A 27,974-nucleotide genomic window follows, 5' to 3' on the forward strand; every position below is an offset into this window, starting at 1 on the left:
TTTTCCCTTGAAAAATCATGTTTAAAAAATTTTTTCCTTTACTATTGCTTAGTGGGGTTTTGGAGAAGAGTTAAGTGTGTGTATTAAATCCACCATCATAATTTAGAAGTTGTATACATTTTTGCCCCTATATATTAAACTTCTTACATTTTATTCTTAATGGCTAACTTTTGCATATCTGTTATTTTGTCTGTACCATGGTTACTGGAGTCCAAGTCAGTCTAATTTTGATGTTGTAAGATCTAAATATTTATCAAATACTGATAAAAAGGTAATTGAGATAAAGGTAATTTTGTGTATTTTGTCTTTCTTTTTAGTAGTTATTTTGAGAGTGTGTACATGTCCGTGCACATACTCGTGTGCAGGGGAGGAGCAGAGAGAGAGAGAGAGAGAGAGAGAGAGAGAGAGAGAGAGAGAGAAAGAAAGAAAGAAAGAATCCCAAGCAGGCTCTGTGGTATCAGTGCAGATCTGATTCAGGGCTTGATCCCATGAACCTCGAGGTCACAAACTGAACTGAAATCAAGATTGGGAAGCTTATGGGGCGCCTGGGTGGTGCAGTCGGTTAAGCGTCCGACTTCAGCCAGGTCACGATCTCGCGGTCCGTGAGTTCGAGCCCCGCGTCAGGCTCTGGGCTGATGGCTCGGAGCCTGGAGCCTGTTTCCGATTCTGTGTCTCCCTCTCTCTCTGCCCCTCCCCCGTTCATGCTCTGTCTCTCTCTGTCCCAAAAATAAATAAAAAAAAACGTTGAAAAAAAAAAATTAAAAAAAAAAAAAAAAAAAAGATTGGGAAGCTTAACTGACTGAGCTGCCCAGGCACCCCTATCTTTTTTAATGTATTTGTTAATTATATAGCCGTTTTGACCCTTGACTAGGATGTAAGGGATGATGAGAGGATTAGTACTTGATGCTTTTCTCAGTTTTGATATACATAATAATTTTGGGAATGAAAAATCAGATTATAGATGATTATATGAATAGCTCTTAAACTCCGTGTATGTGAGACCAGATTTTGATTAGCTGGATAATGTGGATTTAGGTCTGTAATGAATCTAGACTTAAAGATTGACTCACACTGAGCATAGTCCTGACAGTTCTCCGTCAGTCTTTATCCAGACCCCTGAGGGGATTCTCTTCACTTAGCTCAGTTTTTCTGACCAGGTCTTCAGGGAGTCTCAGTACTGTGGATTATTTTGGGTCAGACACTCAGAGGCTAGCTAGGATCAGGTAGTCTTTATAAATAATAGCTTGTTGGGGCGCCTGGGTGGCTCAGTCGGTTAAGCATCTGACTCTTGATTTTTGGCTCATGTCACGATCTCATTGTTCCTGAGTTTTAACCCCGCATCGGGCTCTGTGCAGACAGTGCAGAGCCTGCTTGGGATTTTCTTTTAACCTCTCTGTTCCTTCACCACTTGTGCTCTTTTGCTCTCTCTCAAAATAAATAAACTTAAAACAAAAATTAAAAAAAAAAAAAAAAGAAATAGTTGCTTATTGATGGGCTGTTTAGCCCCTAAAATTTTACTCTGACTGAAGTTCTACATATATTGAATACAAATCCTGTAAAAATATAAAATTATACCAGTATTTACTCTGATAATGCTTAAAAGGTATTCATAATTGGGGGCAACTACTTAATGGATATGTGGTTTCTTTTTGGAGTGATGAAAATTTTTTTAACTAGATAGAGGTGGTAGTGGTTACACTACATTGTAAGTAAGTGTTTACTCCGGAGTGGTTAATTTTATGTTATGCGAATTTCACTTAAGAGATACTCATAGTTTATGGGGCGCCTGGGTGGCTCAGTCAGTTAAGCCTCAGACTTTGCCTCAGGTCATGAGTTCAAGCCCGCATCGGTTGGATTCTGTGTCTCCCTCTCTCTCTGCTCCTCCCCTGCTTGCATTTTGTCTCTCTCAAAAATGAATAAACGTTAAAAAAGTTGATTAGTAGTGTCTTATATATGAGCTTTTGTAAAATGACTTATTTTGTAATAAAAATTTCTTATAGAGGATGTCTAATATAGAGATAAATGAAAATAAGATCATTACTTATTCTGTCTCAGAAATAGACTTTTGGGGCCCCTGGGTGACTCAGTCAGTTAAGCATACAACTTCAGCTCAGATCATGATTGCATGGTTTGTGAGTTCGAGCCCTGTGTCGGGCTCTGTGCTGACAGCTTAGAGCCTGGAGCCTGCTTCAGATTCTGTGTCTCCCTCTCTCTGTGCTCCTCCCCTGCTCATGCTGTCTCTTTCCCTAAAAAAATAAACATTTAAAAAAATTTTTTAAAAAGAAATAGCCACTTTTCACCTTTTTCTGTGTGTTTAAGAATTCATGAAAATCATAGAAAAATGTATAAAAAGTCTACAGTAAAATATATGTTCACATACTTTTTTTTTTTTACTAAAATAGAAACGGCTTCTATTTAATGCATAGCCTGAATGTTTTTCTCTTTTAATATTCATCTAAAATTTTATGTAGATAACACTCACATGGTGGAATACTTTGTATCCTAATTTTTATTTTATTTTTACTATTTAACATTTATTTCTTGAGAGAGAGAAAAAGCGTGCATGCAAGCAGGGGAGGGGCAGAAAGAGAGGGAGACACAGAATCTGAAGCAGGCTCTGGGCTCAGCTGTCATGACAGCACAAAGCCCGATGCAGGGCTCAAACTCACAGACTATGAAATCATGACCTGAGCTGAAGTCAGACGCTTAACTGACTGAGGCATCCAGGCACCCCTGTATCATAATTTTTAAGTGAATCTTCTCTTATAAGGTATTTTATATTGTTTCCTATTCTAAATAATACATTTGCACTGAACAGTATTGTAGCTAAGTAGCAGTGTACTTCGATCAAATCATTTCCCAGAATCGGAATTCTTGGGTGAGAGAGTATATGAAGTTTCAAGGCTATTGTTTATTGTCCTAGTGCCATTTAGAAATGTTGAACCAATTTATACTTACTTTGTCACACCTGAGAATATGAGCAGTCTTAAATTTATGACTTTTTTTTTTTTAATTTTTCTTTTATGTTTATTTATTTCTGAGACAGAGGGAGACAGAGCATGAGAGGGGGAGGGGCAAAGGGAGAGAGAGACCCAGAATCGGAAGCAGGCTCCAGGCTCCGAGCTGTCAGCACAGAGCCTGACGCGGAGCTTGAACTCACATACTGTGAGATCATGACCTGAGCCGGTCACTCAACCGACTGAGCCACCCAGGTGCCCCAAATTTATGACTTTTTATAATCTGAAAGGGTAAACGATAACAGGAGACATTGGAATAACAGCATTTATGGAGTATACAGAATTTTTGGCAACTTAATTTTGATTTTCTCTTTCCCTTAAAAATCATAGGAAATTAATGCCTTATCATCTAAGTTTAGAGTTTTATAGCATTTATGTCAGGTAAAATAACATATTAAATGTAAGTTCTTACATAAAAACATATCTAAGCTTTGGGTTGTTTTCTCTTTTTTTATATTAAGGTGGTGTTTAAAATAAAATGCCATCTTAATTGGGGAGTTTGGTGAATTTTGGTTGTTGTGTCCAAATGTGTAGACACCACCACCACCACATTCATCAAAGTGCAGAACAGTTTCCTCACCCTAAGAAGTTTCTTCATAATCCTTTGCAGTTGATTCATCCTCCCCATCTCCTGACCCCCTATTCTATTTTAGTCAACCACTTGTTTGCCTTCTGTCACTATATTTTTGTTTTTTTTTTTTTTTTTTTGAGAATTTCATATAGTTGGGATCATGAAGTGTATATGGTCTTTTGTTTGAGTTCTTTAGCTTAGCATTTTTTGAGGTTCATTCATATTATTGCATGTAATAACATCCGATTCCTTTTCATTGTTGAGTAGTATCCCATAATATAGATATCCACAATTTGTTTATTCACTAGTTGATGAACACTTGAGTTGCTTCCAGTTTTGAACTGTTATGAGTAACACTGCTATAAGCATTTGCATCCACATCTTGGAGCGGACATAGGATTTTATTTCTCTTGGGTAAATACTTAACAAGTGGAATTTCTGGGTCATATGGTAATGTATGTTTAACCTTAGAAGATACTGTCATTCTCTTTTCCCTTTTGCATTCCCACCAGCAGTCTATGAGAGTTACAGTTGTTTGATATCCTCACCAACAGGATGTAGTCGTTTTAATTTCAGCCATCCCTGTTGGTATGTACTGGTGTCTGTTGACTGATGATATTGAAAGCTTTGGATTTTAACCTCTATTTTATGAATACTAGCATATTTTGAGATGGTGGGAAGTAAAATAAGTGTATATTCCTTTGTGAGAAATGAAGTGGGCCGTGTAAGCATGTGTTTAAATGATTACTGTGTGATTGAGGGCCCATCAAATATGTGACAAGATTTTGGTAGCTTGGTGATGTACAGTTAAATTTAAGTGTCTTCCTACCTTTAGAAGGATAAGTTAATACTTTAATGTTTCTGATTGTATTATCTAGATGAGTGATTCATAGGAAAAGGATTAAATGAGTGGCTTAGATTGTAGAAAAGACTGGTGACTTAGGAATTTTGTATTTCTGAGATTATGGCCCTAGAGTTCTATAATTCTTGAATAATTGCTTTAGAAATTTTAGATGAATTCAAGGATTAGATATAAAAGAAATAGGATTATGAAGAAATGATTTATTTCTTTTTGTTCCTCCTTAGGACATTTTCATTCCATCCCCAAGTTTGGAAGAACGATCAAATGATGGGAAGAAAGGTGGAGATTTGCACAGTTCATCTTTGACTGTTGAGTGTTCTAAAACTTCAGAGATTGAACCAAAGAATTCCACTGAGGATATTGGGCTATCTTTGACAGGGGATTCTTGTAAGTTGATGCTTTCTACAAGTGAGTATAGTCAGTCCCCGAAGGTGGAGAGCTTGAGTTCTCACAGGATTGGTGAAGATGGGGAGAACACACAGATTGAGGATACTGAACCCATGTCTCCAGTTCTTAATTCTAAACTTGTTCCTGCTGAAAATGATAATATCCTGATGAATCCATCACAAGATGGCCAAGTAGAACTGAATCAGAAGGATAAAACAAAGGGGGATGACACAGAAACCAGAGATGATGTAAGTATTTTAGCCACTGATTGCAAAGGCAGAGAAGAGACTGTAGCAGAAGATGTTTGTATTGATCTCACTTGTGATTCAGGAAGTCAGGCAGTTCCTTCTCCAGCTACTCGATCTGAGGCACTCTCTAGTGTTTTAGATCAGGAGGAAGCTATGGAAATTAAAGAACATCATCCAGAGGAGGGGTCTTCAGGGTCTGAGGTGGAAGAAATCCCAGAGACTCCTTGTGAAAGTCAAGGAGAAGAGCCCAAAGAAGAAAATATGGAGAGTGTCCCATTGCACCTTTCTCTGACTGAAACTCAGTCCCAAGGATTGTGTCTTCCAAAGGAAATCCCAAAACAAGAATGCCAGGAAGCTATGGAAGTTGAAACCAGTGTGATTAGTATTGATTCCCCCCAGAAGATTCCAGTTCTTGACCACGAATTGGAACATAAGGATCAGGAGGCTTGGGAAGAAGCTACTTCAGAGGATTCAAGTGTTGTCATTGTAGATGTGAAGGAACCATCTCCCAGAGTTGATGTTTCTTCTGAACCTTTAGAGGGAGTGGAGAAATGCTCAGATTCCCAGTCGTGGGAGGATGATGCTCCAGAAATAGAACCATGTGCTGAGAATAGAGTTGACACCCAGGAAGAAAAGAGTGTAGAATATGAAGGAGATGTGAAATCAGTGACTGCCGAAAAGGAACCTATAGAGGTGCACTCTCCACAGCCTCCCTTGACTTTAGTGAGAGCAGATGATGCTCTGAGACCTGACCAGGAGATGCAGCAAGCTGAACCTCAAGAGAAAACTGGTAACTCATTACCAAAAGACTCAGAAATAGCTAATGCAAAGCAGCTGGGCTCAGGCGTAGAAACCCAGCAGCTGGAGAAGGCCTCTGCCCATGCTTCACAAAGCTTCTGTGAAAGCTCTAGTGGTGAGTGTGCTTATAAATTGTTCTGTTTCTAATCAAAGTATAATTTGGAATAGAAGGAGAGTACCGTGCTTATGTCAGGGGTGAAAATTAACTTGGAATTATGTTTATGAAGAGCCAGTCATAGTTGGGGAAATAAAGAAATTGCATTATGTATTTCTTTTGTAGCTGTAATTGTGGAATCATCCGAGGTTTATCAGCTTTATAACTCAGGAATAATCAGCATGAATTTTCTAGGTATTTAGAAATTGTAACAATCTGGTGTTTTCTACTTGGGTCCCAACCTTGCTCATATTTTTATATTTTGACAGTTACCTTGAAATAAAAGGATTTTTTTTTTTGATTACCCTACATAGTAAAATATTTAGAATTTTGTTAATGAGTGTACTGTTATTTTTTTTTTTTTCTTTTTATGGGCATTAGGTAAAGTTTCTAAATTTTGTTCAACATATATACATCTTAAACCTTAAATTTGAAGGGGCACCTGGGTGGCTCAGACGGTTGAGTGTCTGACTTTGGCTCAGGTCTTGATCTCATGGTTTGTGAGTTCAAGCCCCACATTGGGCTCACTGCTGTCAGTTTGTCAGTGCAGAGCCTGCTTCAGATCCTCTGCCCCTCCCCTGTTTGCATTCTCCCCCAAATAAGTAGATATTAAAAAACAAAAACAAAACCCTTAAACCAGAAAAGATAATTAGTCTATGTTCTTTAGCTATTTTACCTAAGACCAGAATGAGAATACTTTCTGAATGCCCAGATTTAGTATAATTTGAAAACAAAACAATCTCTTAAAAACAGAAAAATGAAAACAAAATACAAATTTAAGAAAACAAGTCCCCAAGTATATCGAAGTGAGAAACCGTATTTGGGCAGCCTCATAGCTATTAGTATAGGTGATCAGACCTTTTGATGTTCCTGGAACAGTCCCAGTTTATACTTCTTGTCTAGGTGTGATTATTATTAGTACTTTTTTTTTTACTTTCAAAATTGCCCCTATCATTAGGTTTTATAGTCAGGATTCTTTTTTTTTTTTTCTTTTTTAGAACAAGAAATTGTTATAACTGGAAGGAAGTTAAAAGAGTTATGGGTTCGTTCTCTTCTTTCTAAAGTCATAGCTAGTTAATAATTGAGGTGGAACTAGAACCTAGGTCTGCTGATTCTGAACTCTATGCTTTTTACTCCTGTAAGACTATGTAATATAGTTTCTCTGAATCTGACAAATTATGGCAAAGAACTATCTGAATGATCTAATATCTTGTATTGTTGAATATTTTTAAAAATTGTTTTATATCTAAATACTGTTACTGACCTAGGCTAAGAAAGCATTAGGGCCTATAAATTGTTTTAATATGGTTGCTTAGGAGTATTTTTTAATTATCTTAGCACTTGAATGCAAAAGAAGCTTCTAAAACATTGGGGTATTAGTTGTATCATTTTAACATGAATTCTTGCTCCATGAATTCTTGCTTACATCATGAACTGCCCGGGCCAGCTCTTTTTTATAGTAGACACTGTGATAGTAAAAACTTCCTTTACTAATCTTTTGTCTAGATTGTTGAAAATACTATTAAGTTGTTTTCTGCTTCAAGATTTTAGTTTTTGAGCCAAACAACTAAAAACAGTGAAGACAGTGGTTGGACTGTTAGAAAATTAGTCTGAAGTAAAATAAATCATTCAGAAGAGCATTGCTAGACAAGAGAAAAAATTATTCTGTACTTAAAATACAGTTGTTTAATTGCTAAAGTTTAAGAGAGATTAATTTAAATGAGAGTAGCCTAAAAAGTTAATGGTTCTTTAGTTTGGAAAGACAAAATGAAAGATACGAATTGGTTGAGTCCCAGATTTGTTAATTAGATTCCTGTATAGTAAAGTTAGAAGGGTTACTTTTGTTTTTGTTAATAGCTTTATTGATTAAAAAAAAGTATACGTGCTTAGTTGTAAAAGTTTGAACAGTACAGGGAAGAGGAGAGAGGGAGTTGGGAGAGAAAAGGAGAGAATCACTGTTAAGTGCCTTTATATATAGATAACTTGGAGACATGAGATGTCTTCAGACATCTGTTTATGAAAACCTCTTGAAATTTGAAAAAGCAAATTTAGAAAGATGGTACTTGGAAACCAAGCCTTATTCAATATATAATATGATTTTGATAGGTTGATTATAGGAAAAATTGTGACAAGTTCAATGTCTTTAATTAAATCCATAAGAGGTAGTCTATGATGGGTTAATAATGATCAGGGAAGCTAGGTATGTTTTGTGCTCTAGCTCTAACCTCTACCGTCTTACTTTATGAATATCCTCCTAATTAGGTGTTAATGTCAGAGGCAGACTTGTAGGGTAAAGTGTTTATGCATGAAGTTATCTAGTATAGAAATTCTCAGATTTTTAAGTAGGTGGCTTTTAATCAGTTGTAAGAAATAACTGGTTCTTCTTTTGAGCACAAAAGAAGATTAAATGGGATATAGATTGTAACAAAAAGTTAGAAGTAAGGGACACATTCCTGACTTTAAAGGTTTTTTAAATATTGCTTTGGACTAATGACTTTCCTAAAATCCTTAGTAATAAAGACAAACACCCCACTCAGCTGGTTTGGTGATTGATACTAAGTTTCCTTTTGTTCATTGCTTTCTTCATAGGTTGGTATGCTGGCAAACAATAGGATAGCCCGTGATAATCTGGGATTGCAGGAAGGGATTTGATAAATTAAACAATATGTGTGATAAGTGTCAGAGAAAGAATTAAATATGTGGAAAATTCCAGTATTAAAGGGTGAAATATTATTTTGCAGGATGGTGATAACTTGATTAGTGGTGTCTTTCATGTGAGTTGAACAAAAGCAGAGAAATGGGAAAGCATTTGGAGGACATTGAATAGAGGCTTTCTGAATATGAATAATTAAAGACTAGAAATATAGGCTGCTACTAGTTAATTGAATGCTGATTAAAGAGTTAGGAATTTATCTTCTAGTGGAAACCTTGGCATTTTGACAGGAGGCTAACATATTCTAATGTTTTATAGGAATGTTACTTTGGTTGTGGTGTACAGAATGAATTGGGGCTTGGGGAAGAGGGTAGACTTCTGGCAGAGAAAATAATTGATAGGCTGTTGTAATAATCCAGGAATGAATCATTGAAGGACCAGATAAGGAGTGCAGTGTTGCTTATAAAAGTAGATTCATTTTTCTGTTGGTTGTAGTAATGCAGCTGGGTCAGTGGTGTACAAATAATTGTTCTTAAGTATTATCTAGTACTGTGCAAAGGAAACCCTGTTATGGGGAAATAATGTTCAGTAATTAATGCTTGCATATTACATTTGCATGTTACGGTATGACATAAAAGGAAGTACTTAAAGATTTCATATATAGATTTGTTGCATCCACACGACTCCTGAAACAGAATGCTACGGGCACCAGTGACAGTCACAACAAAGTTTATTACAATGAGAGGCAAGGCCGACCTATCGGGACCAACACTCTTGATAAGAGTGCGGCCCCGAACAGCCAGGGGACAGAGTTTTTATAACCGATCACATCGTTTTATCATCACCTGGGAACAGAACAAAGAAACAGGTTCCAGATGAGTTAGAAACAGTTGCCTAATGAGGTGTTTACTTTAGACTTTCTGCCTCTAAGTTGCAACCAGTGGATCTCCTTGACCCTGCCTCTGATGCTCTTTTCTTTGAACTTTTGTTTCCTTAATTGGTGAAGCTTAATTTACAAGGGTAAGAGGTGTAGTCTACCAGAGCAAAGCAAGGCTGTTATCTCTTAACCTTCAGTGTCAACACAAAGCTGTTATTTTTCAAGCTAAGCATTAGCTCTACACTACAATTTAACCCTTACAGATTTTCTTTCTTAAGTTTATTTTTGGAAGAGAGAAAGAGAGAGGGTGCGTGTGCACACGAGCAGAGGAGAGGCAGAGAGAGAGAGAGGGGGAGAGGGAGAATCCCCAGTAGGCTCCACGCCAACAGCGCAGAGCCCCACGTGGGGCTTGATCCCACTGACCATGAGGTCATGACCTGAGCTGAAATCAAGAGTCAGATGCTTACCGACTGAGCCACCCGGGCACCCCCACATAGATTTTCAAAAGTCTGCTTGGTCAGTCATAATAGGAGGGATGGTTCCTGTCAAGAGAGCAGTGCAGTGCAGGTGATTGTTCCAGGAACCAAAATTCTGTAAAATATATCTTTGCGATGTTTGATATTTTGTGAGATATTTTTTTACTTTTTAGTTTTTGTATCTCTTCTAAGTTCTTCTTTATTAACTTAAAGGACTTGCTTTTTAAGTAATTGCCAGAGAAAGAATCCTTATATACCTGACCCATTTCTCTTTTCTATTACTATGGTGGAATTCTTTGCCATATAAGATGCGAATCTGATAGTCTTTCTCATACTCTTCACAGTTCCTTTAGCTGAGCATATATACTTTTCACCCTTTATTTCTTTTTTTCTTTTATGTATATTTATTTTGAGAGAGAGAGAGAGACAAGAGTGGGAGCCAGGGAGGGGCAGAGAGAGAGAGAGAGGGAGACCCAGAATCCAAAGCAGGCTCCAGGCTCCGAGCTGTCAGCACAGAGCCAGACGCTGGGCTCGAACCCACAAGCCGTGAGATCAAGACCTGAGCCCACTGAGCCACCCAGGCGCCCCTCACCCTTTATTTCTAAAGTTTATTTCATTTTCTCTCTTCATCCCTTCAGGCTACTAATTCATTTTCTCTCACATGTAGATGTAAGAGATGTTTTTTGTTGCTTTGTGACTGAAGAAAAAAGTATCAAAGTGCTTCATATGAAAGATAATAAAAGGTAGAAGTGGAGTGGAAAAAGATGAAAAGAGAAAAGTGTGGTATTGTGAGAAATTAACTTGGTTTTCATCCAGTGCCTGACACAGAGCTCCAAAAATCCTTGTAATTTCCTAAGTGCTAGGAATATCTTTTGCTATTCATAACAAACCCTTTCAAACACCTCTGAGTTTATGCTAATGAAGTGATTTAGGGTGGAATCCCTACATAGCCTCAGGACCCAGGCTGTTCTCTGGGAAGACCAAGTGAATAGAGGGTTGAAACTTTCAGCCCTACCCACCCTCCTGCTGGAAGGAAGGGCTGGAGATTAAAGCTCAATGAAATTGCTTGAGCAACAAGATTTAATAAGGTTCTGCCCAAAGTTGTAATGAGCCAGAGCTAGGTATCTCATCCCAGTTGCACGGGGACTGAAGCTCCTGCTATCAGAACCCTTCTGGACCTTACCCTGTGTACTGCTTCATTTGGCTGTTCATCTGTGTCCTTTATAATAAATTGGTAAGTGAGAGTGAGTGTTTCTCCGAGTATTGTGAGCAGCTCTTGTAAGTTAGTCAAACCTGAGGGAGGAGGTTGTGGGATCCTCAAAGTATAGCCATTTGTTGAGAAACACAGATAACAACAGGGCCTTGTGATTGCTATCTGAAGTGGGGGCAGTCTTGTGGGACTGATGCCACCTCCAGGTAGATTTCTGTGTCAAAAGTGAGTGATACCAGTCATTTGCTGCTGAGAATGGATAATTGCTTGGTGGTGTTGGGATACACATTCGGCAAAATGCTTGTGAAGGAGTAGAGTCCGGGTATGCCAGATTATAGGTATTTTGAGCCATCACAGTAAAGTAAGTACAAATTTTCAGATGTTAGGTTGAAGAGGAGCAGTCTAGCAGTTCTTTTTTTTTTTTTTTCTCCCAAACCTAGTCACTTTATTAAAAGAGATAAACAAGAAATCAGAAAATGTGATTTTTTAAAAAAAAATGTTTATTTTGTGAGAGAGAGTGTGTGTGTGTGTGTGTGTGTGTATGTGTGTACAGAAGCTGCGGAGTGGCAGAGATTGGGGAAAAGAGAGAATCCCAAGCGGGCTCCGTGCTGTCAGTGCAGAGCCTGACAAAGATCATGACCTATGCCAAAACCAAGAGTTGGACGCTTAACCGACTGAGCCACCCAGGTGCCCCCAGAAAATGTCATTTTGGCAGTTTGCTAATTCTGATTAGTAAAAACCTTGGAACCAAGACCTAGTTAAAAATAAAGGTTTATATCTTGACAAGTTGTTATGTTTATATTAATTTATTGATGACTAACCAAAATGGGTGCACTGGGAATGCTCATATATGTGGGATTTACTATTGTGCAGACATTTACATATGAATATTAGTATTATGGCCTAGAAGGAATGTGGTCAGTTCATGTTCCTTTTGAACTCATGTTCCTCAGGGCCTCTAAACTTTGGGCTTCCTCCGTTTTGTCTGTTTTCTGGTTGTCTGCTTTGTGTCAGACCTATTGTTGGCTGTAACCAGAGCACAGAAAATAATAGGAAATTGGTTGGGAGGCCTGGTGAGGCAGGTTGGGAATGTGGCTGATTTGGGGAGCAAGGGAAAAGAATAATTGAAATACTTCTTGCAGTTCTTCTCACTTTTACTTTTATTTTCTTCTTATACTTCTGTTTTGGTTTCTTTTTTTATTTATTAATTTTTAATTATTATTATTATTATTATTATTTTTACTCCCTCCAGAAACTCCATTTCATTTCACGTTGCCTAAGGAAGGTGATATTATCCCACCATTGACTGGTGGAACTCCACCTCTTATTGGTCACCTGAAACTGGAGCCCAAGAGACACAGTACTCCTATTGGTGAGCGACTAAAATGTAATAATATTTAAAGCAGAATTTCTGAGATACCATTCTTTATGCAAGTGATTCTTTTAGATTTGAGGAGTTGGGCCTGCCTGGTAAGGTTGGTTTTGTCTTAGAGAATAAGCTGTGATGTCTGATTCCATGAATTTGCTCCTAGAAGATACTGAGTGGTAATGAGAAGAAAGAAAGGGTGGGAGGAAGGAAGGAAGAGAATACACAGATTTTATTCTCTTACTTGCAGGACAATAGAATCTGAGTGCGAAGTAATGATACAGAGCTATTTTTATAAGGAAGGGACAGCAAATAGGGTAGAAGTACTGTTTATTCAGTACCCCGGCTATCAGTCTGCTACTTGACAGGGCAGGGAAACTTAGATCCTCCTTCCCTGAAACAGCCAGCAGTCTTCTGCATTAACCTATTTGTTTTCTCTAGTCAGTGCTGGGAGGTAACAGTCATGCCGTCTGGAGTCTCCTGCTACCTATGCCTGATGCTGGCAGATGTGGGTTGGCTGAGGGCTCATGCAGCATCCTTTGTCCAGATGCAGAAGTGGAACTGAATCCTGTTGCTCCTCTTAAGACCAGGTGTCAATACTAGTGCGTAGTTGTTGATACTGTGACAGGATCTATCCTAGGAAACCCCCCTTCAATCCTGCACAGCTGTGGAGCCAAACAGGCAAATTGGTGACCTCAAATTGTAGTTTTTCATGTTTGTATTTTAGTGTTTTTCCTTTCTTCCTCCTGCCTCCCTCTTTCAGGTATTAGCAACTATCCAGAAAGCACCATAGTAACCAGTGATGTCATGTCTGAAAGCATGGTGGAGACCAATGATCCCATACTTGGGAATGAAAAAGGAAATCCTGGGGCTGCCCCAGAAGTGGATGATAAATTGTGTCTAAGAATGAAACTGGTCACTCCTGAGACTGAGACGAGTGAAGAGTCTTTGCAGTTTAGTTTGGAAAGTAAGTTTTATTTTATGTCAATCTTGGGTAATTAGTAGCTGCAGATCATATGAGAAGTATTAGTTATCTTTCTCCTAGTTACAATGATTAATACTTTTATAATTGTATTTCCAAAGTCTTAAGTCTCACAGACTTAAGTCTTTGCTTTCAGCTGGGCACTGTCATGTTACTGAAGATGCTTCATTTTATAATCTCTGGTGCTGCTTGTTTCTCTGTATTAAACCTGCATATATAAAGTAATTGGTTTTCATGTTCAGAAACAGTTCAGAGGAGGGTAGAAAATACAGGATTGTGGATTCAAACTCTAGGCTTGATTGACTATTTCTCCATTACTTGCATGTTAATGGGTATGGCTAGAATACAGAGAAGGTACAAACAAGGGAGGTTGCAAAGATCCACATTTGGAAAGGCCTTTTACATGATGCTGAGACACTGAAGAATTGTAGGCAAGAGAATAATATCAGATTAGCTTTTTTAAAAGTATCAGTTGAGTATTAAAAACTTCATGCCTTTGTGCTTTATTCCTTGCCTTGCCTTCCCATTTCCTATTCTCCTGCCTGGAAAACTCAGACTTTGTTTAACCAGGAAGTAAGGTTATTAGTAGTGGAGATGGAGATGAGAGGATCAGTCAGAGAGGTGAATAGTAGAATTGAGAGAACCTTGGGACCGGTTGAATATGGAAGTTAGAGGGACGGGGGAAAAATACAGAATGAATCTACATCTGAATTTAGTTTTCATGATAGCACTCCAAAGTAGATATTCTTATTTCCAGAAACAGAGGTTTTAAAGTTATATGCCTAAAGTCACAATAATTGCTAAGAGATGTTAGAGTTTCAGTCAGATCTGTCTGACACAAAAGTTTATAATTTTTCCACTAGGTAGTTTGTAAATGCTGTTTAATGGAGTTAGAACAGGAAGAAGTCTTATAAAAGAGATGGGAAAGGAAGCTTATGGGGAGGAGAATTACAAGAAGATAATGTCAGATGCAAAAGTGAATGTCTAATAAGGTATATCTGAAAATGTACATTGGATTTGGCCATTAGGATCCATTTGGTGACTCTAGCAAGAACTGTTCCAGTGTGGTGCTTTGGGTGGGAGCTATACTGAAGTTAATTGAGGAGTGATGGGAAGAAGAGGCAGCAAACATATTCTACTTTTGAGAAGTTTATATGAGAAAGGAAAACATACGCCACGTTAGAGAGATTTAGGATTGGGGATTTTTTTCATTTTTATGCCTAAGCATAGAGAGGCCTAAGCATTTTATAGGCTGAGAGAAAGTCTCCAAAAGAGAGATGGGTTAAAAATGAGGGAATAGGGGAAACAGTTAATGGATCAAAACCCTGAGGGAGTTGGGAGAGGAAGCTTTCAAAAGACTATAGCAGAATGGGTGGACTTGAATAAGAAGGGCCTTTCATTCTCTGGAGACCAAAGAAATTTTAGCTAATATGCTTTGAGTACTTATGATATTCCAGGCATTTTACATGTATAGCTCATTGAATCTCACAACAAACCTGTGAAGTAAGTCCTGTTACTATCCTCATTTTATAGGTGAAGAAACTGAGGCACAGGAAGATTGAGTGCTTTTCCTAGAGTCAAACAGCTAGTAAATGGGGTAGCCTGAATTTAAAGTGGTTTTTTTGTTTAATATTTTTTAATGTTTATTTTTGAGAGAGAGAGAGAGAGAGAGAGAATGGGAGCATGAGTGGGGGAGAGGCAGTGAGGGAGACATCAAATCTGAAGCAGGCTCCAGGCTCCGAGCTGTCAGCACAGAGCCCGACGCAGGACTCGAACCCATGAACTGCGAGACCATGCATGACTTGAGCCAAGGTCAGACACTTAACTGACTGAGCCACCCAGGCACCCCAACTAAGAATCCAGGGGCGCACCTGGCTGGCTCAGTTGGAAGACCATGCGACTCTTGATCTGAGGGTTGTGAGTTTGAGCCCCATGTTGGGTGTAGAGATTACTGAAAAAAATAAACTTAAAAAAAGTAGTTTCAAGAACCAGCAGTCTGGGTCTGAATTATAGTGCTCTTCTACTTTTTCCGTGCTTATTAATTTGAATAATAGAACCTCAGTAGAAATTAAAGTATTACATGTTTCCATTTTTATTCTCTCTGAAATCAAGTGGGGCTTATCAAGAGAGTATATGGTAGCCTTGAATCTTTAGATTTGAAGTTAAAATTGGGAAGACCTTAAGTGGAGCTAACATAATGGACGGTATTACTACCTTTCCTGATAGTAGGAGTACACTATCTGGCGGTCACTGGACTCAGAGTTTTACTCATTTCATCTGCACAACAAACCTGTGAGGTTTGTTCTGGTTTATCTCTATCTTATAGATGAGGAAAGTGACTCAGAAGATGGGGTTTACTCCAAGTTGGACTACTAATGCTGGAGCCAGGGCCTGTTTCATAGCCAGGGCTCTAACCACTAAACTTCTGCCACCTTGATGGACTGTTAAGAAGATTATGTTGGGTCATGAATATTTTAGAAATGTTTAAAAATATGTGTTATTTTCTCTAAGGCTGGAATAAATTTCTAAAGGAACACATTTTAATCCCTTGGCATTAGTGACACTGCTTTGAGAATATGGGATTCTTTTCAGTGTCGCTCTTAATTCTTTGCTACAGATTCTTTCTTGAAAATAAGTTTTGTTTTTCAAATATTTGTCCCAAAGGCACTTTGGGAAGAACTTGAGTACCTTCTGTGTATGGATTCTCTTAAAACTGTGCACTGTTTAAAAGAAACAAAAACAACCAAACTGCACACTATTGAAAATTTGTATCAATTGAAAACATTTTCTTGTATAATTTATTTTACTAAAGTTTTTTTCTTTATTAAAGTTTCGTATTTTCTTACTATGTAAATTTTTTACATCCTGTATGAGAAGAGAGATGAATTGGTTGAGGAGAAGTTTTAATTTTCATTTTTACATGCTAGTGTTGAGTAATTCATTATATTTCTGGACAAACTGATTAGTCTTCTGTAGGAAATTTGAAAGAAAATTGGTGCAAGTGAGGAAAAACTTGTACTGTTTAAGTGTAAGTCTTTTTATGTTCACTTATTATTCTTACTCCTTTTTGTTACTTGTTGCAATTATTAGAGCAGGTTTTCAGAGGAGGTGTTTAGGTGTGATACTAACTGAATTGTTTCTTTCTCTTTTCTCCTTTTGCTTTTGTTTTTATTCAGAGCCTGCAATTGGTGAAAGAAAAAATGGATCTACTGCAGTTGCTGAGGCTGTTGCCAGGTAACCTGAGCTGGTTGCTATTTAGAGGAGTTTAATATACAAAGCCACTCTGTTAATAAGAGGAAGATGATGTATCAATAAAGGAAAAATCTTAAAATGAAACTCAGCATAAAGGATTTAGCCATGTATTGAATCTAACAGTAGGCTGTCTTATTAATACTTTCAGCTTTTGCTATACTTAGAACTAAGATATTTAAAGGTGTTCCCCTTTCTCTCTTTTGTTCATGTGAGTATACCCTTTTCTTTGTTTCTTTTGAGGAGACTGAGATTATTGCTGCTGTTGGTAAGGCAAAAAAGGGTTTAAAGAAAAACAGCCTTAGACCTTGTTCCTTCAAGGATTCCTGACTCCGCCGCAACCTCAGGCCATTTTCTCTTCTGCCTGCCAAATTAACTGTTGTGTTGAACTGTTATTTTTGCTTTGTCATGAATGCTGTAATGCTTTGGGGATGTGTTTGACCCCATCCTGAGGCTTTAGTGGTAAGCTTTGCCATCTGGTGGCTGTGAGAGTAGAATTGTTTCATTGGTTCATGGCATGAGTCATCCAGTGTGAACGTACTAGTGGCAGTTGGTGAAGTATAGGTGAGGATTCTTAAATCAGGCTTGGCAGGTACAGTAAATAGGTATAGCAGGCTAGGTGCAAGAGCACAAGGTATTAAGGATTATGGCCAACTGAATGTGTGTCCTGTTTGAACACGTGCCCCTGTTCAGCTCCAGCCCGTTATTACCATGCCAGAAAGAAAACTTAGTTTTGTCAGATGCTGTTGGTTATAGTTCTCTGTCCATCTTATTTCCTGTGAATCTTCTTTAAGAGTTTTTTTATTGTGCTAATTGCAAACAAGTATGAAGAATGGCATTTTGACATAAGGTGTGGGGTTTGGGACGCAGAGCAAGGATTTTATTCCTTCTGTGCCTAAAAAAGATAATCTCCAGAGGTACTTTTCCTTTCGAAACTAACACAGTATGTTGCTTTAACTTGTTATCTTAGTCCCCAGAAGACCATGTCTTTGTTTAGCTGTGTCTGTGAAGCACAACAAGATCCTGAGGCTCGAAATCGGGATCCTCCCTCTGCACCCATCAAGTGAGCATTATTTTCATAGCCTCTTTTGAGCTGTATTTATTTGCAAAACGGTTGGTTCCAAAATCTAGAATGTATTGCTACCATTTTGTGAACTTGAGCTTACATTTTTACCTGATGGACTGTGATATATTCTAGACAGATTTATAAGTGAGATGTCAAGAGAAGTTTTATTTAATATTTTATAAAGTTTTTTGCCTTGATCTTCTTATTCTGTCAATTTGAAATGATTCAGTCTTCATAAATTTATGAACCTATATCATTCTATATTTTTAAGATTATTTTTTCTTAGTTTTAGAAATGTTTATTTTTAACAAGACTTTTTATTTTTCTTCAGTTTCCCATAGGGCAAAACTGAGATGTTCAACACTCCAAATTTAAAGTTTGTCATACTTGATGGAATTAAGATTTGGAATTATGGATGGAATTATGATTTCTTTACTCCATAATCTTTTAGAACAGCTCTAAAACAGAAAAAAAAAGTAATAAAATTGAGTTACAAAGTATTTTTTCTCAATTAAAAAAATTTTTTTGACGTGTATTTATTTTTGAGAGACAGAGCATGAGCGGGGGAGGGGCAGAGAGACAGGGAGACACAGAATCTGCAGCAGGCTCCAGGCTCTGAGCTGTCAGCACAGAGCTTGGTGCAGGGCTCGAACCCACGAACTGTGAGGTCATGACCTGAGCTGATGTCGGATGCTTAACCGACTGAGCCACCCAGGCACCTCTTTTTCTTTATTTAAATAATGAGAGTATCTTATTTGATATGTACAATTCTTGTATTTAGTATAGGGAAATAAGTAATGGCAATGGAAATAAACTTGTATTTTCATTATGACGTTTAGTGATTTTTGTAGTTAGAGAATGTGATAATATTTTGTCAGCAGGTATATTCCTAATAGTGTTATTTGCAGCATAATTTTTATAGTCTTTATTAACATAAATATTGAAAAGAAACATATCAGTGCTTTTAGTGGCATTCTGATAATTAAATGTGAGCTTGTTGGTATTCTTGAGATTCAAATAGCCCAGGTCATATCCTTTATTGTATCAAGAAGCTTATTAGGTGAAACGCTACTTTGTGTGATTCAAAAGTGATACAGTAATGGCCTCGCAATTACTAAATTTACTGAGGCATTCTACTGCCTTCCCATTTTACTAGAATATCTTAGGCCAAAGTGCTGGTGATTTTGTTTAATCTTAGTAGAACTCAGGCCTGAGAATCCAGCTGGATTTTATTTCAGTTGCTCCACAGACAGACCTACACTCAGAATATAAAGGTTAGAAGTTTAAGTATGGAGATTTATTCTTCCCTTTTTCACTTTGGGTTAATTTTATTTGGACTTTTCCTGCTAAAATTTGCTTACTTAGCATCAGTTTCCAAATCTGGCATATAGTGACCAAGGTAGGGTTGTGTAGCTGGAACAAATGAATAGAGAGAGGTGTGGCCCTTCTTAGAGTTGACTGGATTTCTCTTGTCTTCTAAAGCTCTTTTCTAGTGCTAAAGATTCCTTCTTTATTGTTTATTGGGACATTAACATACATCTTTACAGTAGGTATTTCTCAGTTTTATTTATGTTTGAGGATTTATGAACTTGGTAAGAGTGGAGCAACACTTTCCTGCAGTATGTGTTGCAATTAAGGCTTTGCCTTTTACCTGCTGTTCTGTATATATGTATGAAAATATATGAATGTGGGGGGAAATGACTGTGATTCTAATGTCACTCATTTGACTGAGGCTAACATGAGAATGATAAGTACCAAAATCATAGGATATTCATACCTGCTATTTGATAGGAATCTGCTGAATATTGCTAGTGTTGAAATGAGACTTCTTTGGTCTTTAGAGAGAAGAGAGTTGTTCTGATTAACTCTTTGGGGAAATAAAGCAACTTAATACTTGTCAATTAAGATTTAAAAAAGTGTTGGGGCACCTGGGTGTCTCAGTCAGTTAAGTATCCGACTTAAGCTCAGGTCACTATCTCCCAGCCAGTGAGTTGGAGCCCTGCATTGGGCTCTCTGCTGACAGCTCAGAGCCTAGAGCCTGCTTCAGATTCTGTCTCACCCCCACCGCACCCCCCGCCCCTCCTCCACTCACTCTCTCTCGCCTTCAAAAATAAACATTTTTTTTAAAAGTCCAAAATAAAACAAAACTTTGCTTTGGAAGTGAAATTCTATTCAGAGGTTCTACCCTAAATAAACAGCTTCTGTAAAATGTGGTAGGCTTGTTTAAGGATGGGAAACAATGGTAATTGAATTCTTCAAATGGCTAATCCTGTTCTTGTAGCTTTTGAGTAACTTTCATTGCTCAGCTGTTAATATGTTAGCTGTCTAAAAGAGTCACACATGAGTATTAAGTTCGTAGAAAACATGAAGTCTTAATTGCTTTGTTTTACACAACTAGTATTGATTGAACATCTGCTGTGTACCTAGCCCTGAGTGGAGTACTTTTTATATATGGTTACTTACAACCTCATCACAGTAAGTGTTACTCTGGGTGGTCTTATTCTTGCCTTATCTGTATTGTATTATATATATCCTTATTCACTTGAGGTTCCTGACAGGACTCAAGCTATGACTACCAAATTTTTACCAGGCTCTCTTTGGCTAGAACTCTATTGTAAAAATCTCTTTAATCTCCTGTTCTGGTAAACTGATGTAAATAAGATAGAAATCTCAGAAACTTCTCCTTTTGTCTTTCTACTCAAGATCCGGGGTAGAGCATTTCTTAAAGAGGTCTTCATGTTTCCTTTTTTCGGCCTACCCATGTCAGCTCAGTTCTTAAGGGGTGAGAGCTTCTCCCAGATTGGAGACCGCTTTCTCTGTCTCAGTGGTAACTAGTCTTTCTCTGGGCAAAGAATACAGCAATATATGACATGGTTTCTAGATCCTTGGTCATCCTGAATGTTATCTTCTGTGGGTTTATGCCTTATAAAATAGGATACTCCAAACTGAAACAGATCCAGTTGTGGTCTTACTGTGGTCAGTTCAGAATGGATTCCTTTTATCTTTATTCTGGCTACTATGCATTTAACGGAGCCTAAAATGTGTTAGTTTCTTGTTTTGTTTGTAGTGCACTGATTCATCGAATTTGTAATTTACCAAAAAGTTAAAAGTTTATACGCATTTTCTACATGAATTTGCTACTTATACAATTAGTTTACTTCATCTGAGAGTAGATTTTTGCAGCTACTCAATGGAGAGAATATCAATAAATGTCCAGAGTACATTAAGCACTTACTGTATATTAAGCCCTGTTAGATGTTTTAAGTAGAGATGAATAAATAAGACACGATTTTTTTTTAAGTTTATTTAGAGAGAGTTGGGGAGGCAGCGAGAGAGAGGGAGATAGAGATTCTTCAGTCTGTCAGTGGAGAGCCTGATGCAGGGCTCGAACTCACAAACCACAAGATCATGGCCTGAGCTGAAATCGAGAGTCGGTTGCTCAACTAATTGATCCACCCAGGTGCTCCTAAGACATGAATTTCAAGTTCCTATGTATGTTACCTGCTCACTTGGAGTTAATCTGGGCCTTTTTGTTCTGGTTAGACATTTAAGAAAGCCCCTAGGCTCCTCAGGACTTCATAGTATCTGTTTTATAGGAGACATTAATCAAATGGTTGTGGGATAAATAAATAAATCCCTGGTGTAGCCAAATGAAAAGAAGTAGGCTATATCTTGAGAACTTTCTTAGAGGAATCAAGTCATTCTGAATTGTTAGTTGTAAGATATGCCAGTTTAGCTGGCAAAGCTCGAATCTCACCTATAACTCTATCCTGTATAGATGAAGTTTCTTTTCCTAAAATTTTTGCTTGTTGTTGGCGGGTGGAGGTGAAGAAAAGAATCTAAAATGCTAGCAGTCATTTAAGGAATGTTAGAACCAATAAAAACCAAATGAGACATGTTGACCTAATTGATCTCTTATGAAGTAGATCCCTAAACAGCCTTCATTGACTATGACTTCAGTAATGACTTTAAATTTTTTTGTTTACCTTATTTTCCTGTGTCAAGTTTCAGAGTTCATAGCTAGTGATGGGAATAAATTTTATGACTATTGTATCATCATGGTGATAGAGTCCTATGTACCACTATTTTCTCAAGAGTGAAATTACGTTGAGAAAGGTGATATGCTGGGTCGCCTTATTTTCTCCCTTTCCCACATTTTTCATATTGTCAAATTATGGTTCCCTTGCTAGTACACACGCAAACTCACACTTGTTTACTTGACATGGTTTCTTTATATGGTTGATTTTCAGAGGGAACTTGCTCAGTTTTCCAAGTACTCAAGATGAAGAAGGAAAGGAAAGATTGGAAGGTGACCAAAGGACCAGGCAGAGTCAACAGCCCATGCAGCCCAGTTGTCCTGTCAAAGACCCTCCATCTCCTGCCTCTCGGCAGGTGGCTACACAGGGGTCATCCAGTCCTCAAGGGGAAGCATTGAAGACAGATGTGCTAGAAGGCCAGAAAGAAGGACGAAATACCAATCAGGAAAAACCTAGTAATGCCTTGATTGAAAGGCCCAGCCAAAATAACATAGGAATCCAGACCATAGAGCATTCTCTGTGGGTCCCAGAAACTGTTTCAGCAGCAACTCAGACTGTAAAGAATGTGTGTGAACAGGGGACCAGTACGGTGGACCAGAACTCTGGAAAACAAGATGCCATGGTTCAGACTGACAGGGGGAGTGGTGAGAAACCAGTCAGTGCTCCTGGGGATGATACAGAGTCGCTCCATAGCCAGGTGAGAGAACGTCTAGGGTATCTCAGGGGCCCTGTTTTGACTTTATGGATTCCCAGAGAATTTAAGTTGTGATACTTCTACCTAATGATAATTCTTAACACTTTGGTGCAGACCAGTCATTAAAAACAATTTTTCCAAGATAGAGAGAGAGGGTCGTGAAAATTATGGGTAGCTATATCCAATAGATAGTCTCTTATGGAAAATGAAATAGTGCTAGAGTTTATCAAGTAGGTCTTTACTGGATGAAAATGCCAAAAAATATAGACTGGGCCCTGATATATTCTTCTACATTTAATCTTTTTCTTCTGCTGTCAGTTTGCATCCTCCCATAAAAGCATTGGAGCTAATTGCTTCTCTCCCAAGTCTGTTTCACCAAAGTTCCCAGGAACTAAAGGAGTAGGAAGCAGAGGAGAAGAGATAGAAGAAACATGAAGGATAGTGTAGCACTGTATTGGAAACCAAGAACAGTAAGAGAAATAGAGGAAGGGGGTGTCCTCAGGCGGTGAGGACTGCACAGGCTGCAGCTAGACATAACGGGAGGAAAAGGATCAGGGGTGGTGGAAGTGAGGCTGGAGGAGCAACAGGTTCTTGGGAATAGAGTAAGGGAGTAGGTAGTAGTAACAATCGAGTAAAGAGGTAGTGGTAGAAGTGTACGTGTTAAGAAATGAGAGGAAGTTCAATTTCGTCAGGTGGCAGTGGGTTCCATGGTAGGGAAATTTTGGAAATTACTAATAGTGGTTAAACTGCCTTTTCAGTTGCTGTGATAGATCGTCTTCACTTGGAATCTGCCTAGGAAAGCTTCATTAGTGATGTGCGTCTCATTCTAATTTTCCAACTTGTTTGTTTTATAAAAATAAAATAATGTAGTTCCTCTTTATTGAACACCTACAGTGTATCAGCATTGTGCTCAAGACAACCCATGAGGTTGGTATTATTATTCCCATTTCACAGGTAAAGAAATCAAGCTGAAGAGAGGTTAAGTAACTTGCCCAAGATTTTGCCATCAGTAGGTGGCAGAACTGGAATTTGAACTCAGCATATCTGACTTCAGAATCGGTATTCTTTTCATTATGCTATGTCGCTTTTCTCTTTAATAATCATGGCCTGTGTAGTCTTGTTCTGTTTATCCATGTCTCTCCAGGAACTCCAGAAATTCTGTTTATGTTATTAGCCTTTTTGATAACATGGTCTCTGAGACCTAAGACTTTATCAGTTTGTACAGATTGAAAATAGAATAGCCTTTTGAATATAGGGGTTATAGTAGATCAGACCCTATTTTGCACTTGTTTTTACCCTTAAAGTGTTGGCATTCTGCTATAAATAACTTCTCTGCCTTTATAAAAAGAATTAAACTTGATCCTAAAGATAGCAATCTCGTTGAAGCCACTAGATTATATTTTCCTTACTTAACATTTTTCCTCTGTAAAGTAGGGAAATAATCCCTGCTCCTATCTCATGTTGATGAAAGCAGGAACCAGTGAGCCAGAGCAGTTAGGCCTAGGCTTTGGAGTCAGACCACTTTATCTGGAATATGCGAGGATTACATTAGATAAAGTTCTCCACACTGGATCTGGCACATAGTAAATGTTCAATATATATTGGCTGCTGCTGCTGCTACCTACTGATTATTATTATTTTAAATACTGCTGTTACCACCAACAAAGCCACTGCTGATACTGTACTACTATTGTGTCATATGGAGTGAAATAACTTTTTAAAGAGCTAGTTGCTCCTGTTAAGAAAGGTGCTAGAAAAATCTAGGTGAATAGGTACAGTTTGACTTGGGAAAGATGAAAAGTTCTGGAGGTGGATATGGTGATGTTTGCACAACAATGTGAATGTACTTAATGTCACAAACTGTCTACTTAAAAATGGTTAAAATGGTAAATTTCATGTTACGTGTATTATACTACAATGAAAAAACAGAGATGGGGTGGGTGCGGTAACAGAAAATATAGATTGGTGTGCTGTCTTTTGAAGAATGGTTGGAAAATGAGGAATGCTTTCTGGAGGTTTTCCAGGTGTCAGTGCTTTTGTATCCCTTGCATTCTGGGTAGGACTGAGGCCAGTGGGGAGAAAAGCATAGGCAGCCTACCTTTGACATTGCTTAAAGTTTGACGTCTCTATCCAGTGGGCCTGGAGCTAGGCTTTTAATGAAGGAAAGTATGGTTTTGTTTTCATTTTCTTATCTTCCTTTTATGATGACAAGATCTTCAAGTTATTTATCTTTACAGAGACCTCTTTTCAGAAGACTATTTGAAGAGAGAGTAAGCATAGATTTCTTTTTATCTGCCCCCTTTTCCTTCTTTCCTTTCTTATTCTATCAGTCATATTTAAGTGTCTGTCTTGAAATGATCATTTGTCTGGCTGTTGTGGTGGAAAAATACAGGAAGCCTTCTTGAGAAGCCTGAATACAAGGAGTGCTTTATGTATCCCTGAAACCTTTTAGACATCTGTGATCCCGGACCTGCCTGTGTGTGAGGGCAGGAGGTCCAGCTGTCATGGTTCTGATGCAGGGGCACCCTGATGATTGAGATGTGACAGACCAGTGCTCTGGCCATTCATTAGCCAGAATTATATATATAGAAGTATTTTAAGGAATTAGTGGATCTAAGTTTCCATGCTTTTTATTTATATTTATTCACATAATTTACATTTCCATTTTAGTGGATATTTTACCCCCAAGATGGAGTTGGAGTGGGAATTATTCAGGTAAATTATTGAAAGCTTTAGGTAAATTACTATCACTACCACATTGGTCAGTGAAAACCCAGGATCATCATCATTACAGTGATATATATAGTTCTTTTCAAAGACTTGACTACCCTGACACTGCTGAAAGAAAAAATCAGTCTGCTATGGGGAAATAAGGTGGGAGAAAAAAAAGTGTGCATTTTCTCCTCAGAATTACCGGTGGGGTTGAGGGGAGGGCGTGGATGCTGTTAAATGTGGTATATGTGTTATGAGAAAACATATGGATAGCAGTTGTCATGTAAACAAAAATGCAGGGCTTATTTAAGCTATTTATTTAAGCTATTACATTAATCCTTTATGATACAAGTAAATACAGAATCCTTTTACTGGGCACTAGCTTGGCTCTTAAGTTACAATCTGTTATTTGGAAGAGATTAAATATTCCGTATTTAATCCTGAGAAAAATCTGTGTATCTTGTTCTAGGCATAAAGAAACTATAGTTCTGATTTACTAAAGCAGGAAAAACACACTGCACTGAGATTAACAGATACTCTTGTTTTTATATAAAGTTTTAAAAATATGCCTGCCTTCCTTTTTTTAAAGAGATGTGGCAAGTATAAGTTTATATACTGATTGATAAGTCAGCCTCAAAATCAGAAGGATTATAATGTAAATGTACTTTTGTGGGGGGGAGGTCAGAGTTTCACTTAAATACCCTAGGTATAAGTGCTAGATGTTACAATTTTGATTGAGACAGAAATAGGTCATTTTAAGTGATAACTGATACAAACTCTTCCTAGCCTCTGGCTATATAGCTGGTCCATCCCTCTTCTTATCTATAGGTAAATAAAAAAATAAAGCAACTGGAAAATTCCATCACACTAGATTCATGGAACCTCTGAACACTGCTTATCATGAAGCAGTTGATTTTTGATTCTGCCACTTTGCAGTGATACCTATGCTTGTGTTCTATTTTTTCTGCCACAGGGAGAGGAAGAGTTTGATATGCCTCAGCCTCCACATGGCCATGTCTTGCATCGCCACATGAGGACAATCCGTGAGGTTCGCACACTTGTCACCCGTGTCATCACAGATGTGTATTATGTGGATGGAACAGAAGTAGAAAGAAAAGTAACTGAGGTAATGCATACTTAGGTCTATGTGGCAAATTTCTTTCGGTAGAAAAAATTCCCTGGCTCTCCACTTCCACCCCTTCCCGCCTTTCTTGTGCAACTAGCTTCTTTGTTTTCCTTCATCTTGTGAGAAAGATTTAAGAATCTGGTAAGAGAGGAGAGTCTTGAATTCTGTGTTTTTCCCAACCACGAGTTTACTGTTTAACCTCTGGCCACTTATTTAACCAGTCCCATCATGGTTTCTGTTTCGTAAAGAACAGATTGATAAATCTCTGTTACGTTATAACTACATTTTATCTATTATTTTTAATTCTTGGAAACTAAAGAGGTTTAGAACTCCTTGCTTTGCTCCATATTTTCTCACTTGTTGTCACATTTGCTCATTGTGTCCTTTCTTGGTCTCCATCCACATGTGGTTATAGACCTGTTTGTAGGAGATGCACCTTTATGTCTTAGTAGGATTCATTATGGACTCATTCCCAGTGTTGGAAAATATCAGCATTTATTCACTGTTAGATTGGACGGCATCATATGCTGACTGTTTACATCTCAATACTGGCTGAAATCAGATTTTCAAGAATTAAATATGTGGCACTATCTTGGTACATATGTTAATTTCTGGGAACCCATTTTATTAATTGATGAGAGGCACAGGTACTTCTTTCCTTCCTTAGCCCTTGTTGCCATACTTAGGCACATCTTAAAAAATTTGCCAGGTAGCCATACAGGAAGTTGAGACCAGGGAGAATTAAACTCTGATATATATATATAGTCTTATTAAATGGAACACATTATTGCAGTTGTTCACTAATGGGCCATTGTGGCCCTCATGTCAGAAAGCATTTGACTTTAGTTTGAGAAATTTTCTTGTGTACTTTATTGTACACCAAAATCCCAGATGTTAATTCATCTTCAATTTTTATGTTTGTGGAATTTTTTCAGTATTGCTACTATTTTAGAAAAATTAGGAGATTAGCAACTTTAGAAAAACAGTTTGATTTCATGAACAGTTTTTGTAACTCTTGTAGTTTAAAATGTTATACATGTTACTGTATTATTTGATGTGGTGCTCTCAAAAGTATATTTCTGGAAACAGGCCTTTTAGATACTCTGAGGGGGGAAAAAGTTCCATGGTAATAAGTTTGAGAAATACCAAATGCTGTAAAACTTCCCGTTTCCCATGGAAATTCACAGTGCCTATTATGTTAAAGGGTCTAAGAAGTCCTTTATTAAAGATGTCTGTTTTATTGTTTAACATAGAAGTTACCAAACTTGACAACTGAACTTTATTACTTATTTATTTTTTTACATTTATTTATTTTTGAGAGACTGAGAGAGACAGAGGACAAGTGGGAGAGGGGCAGAGAGAGGATGAGACATAGAATCTGAAGCAGGCTCCAGGCTCTGAGCTGTCAGCACAGAGCCTGACACGGGGCTCGAACTCACAAACTGAGATCATGACCTGAGCCAAAGTCAGATGCTTAACTGACCTAGCC

General features: G+C 37.9%; 1 protein-coding gene across 8 annotated transcripts in view; it reads left to right on the top strand.

Annotated features, from left to right (window-relative positions):
* Positions 1-27,974, top strand: part of TP53BP1 (tumor protein p53 binding protein 1) — a 70,847-nt gene that overhangs the window by 24,865 nt on the left and 18,008 nt on the right. For 6 of the 8 annotated variants that reach the window (XR_006218646.1, XR_006218644.1, XR_006218645.1 and 3 more), the window contains exons 12-18: positions 4,675-5,998; positions 12,506-12,625; positions 13,383-13,586; positions 16,778-16,835; positions 17,821-17,913; positions 22,167-22,650; positions 26,333-26,485. Coding sequence is in view for 5 of the 8 variants with exons in the window: in XM_042989017.1 (XP_042844951.1) it covers positions 4,675-5,998; positions 12,506-12,625; positions 13,383-13,586; positions 16,778-16,835; positions 17,821-17,913; positions 22,167-22,650; positions 26,333-26,485 (2,436 nt within the window). In the remaining 3 variants the exon portion in view is untranslated. Of the gene's footprint in view, positions 1-4,674; positions 5,999-12,505; positions 12,626-12,690; positions 13,210-13,382; positions 13,587-16,777; positions 16,836-17,820; positions 17,914-22,166; positions 22,651-26,332; positions 26,486-27,974 lie in introns of those variants that run through there. The other 2 variants (XM_042989014.1, XM_042989018.1) reach the window with 2 other exon arrangements.

Source organism: Panthera tigris, chromosome B3 (genome assembly GCF_018350195.1).
Source record: "Panthera tigris isolate Pti1 chromosome B3, P.tigris_Pti1_mat1.1, whole genome shotgun sequence".
NCBI lineage: Eukaryota > Metazoa > Chordata > Mammalia > Carnivora > Felidae > Panthera > Panthera tigris.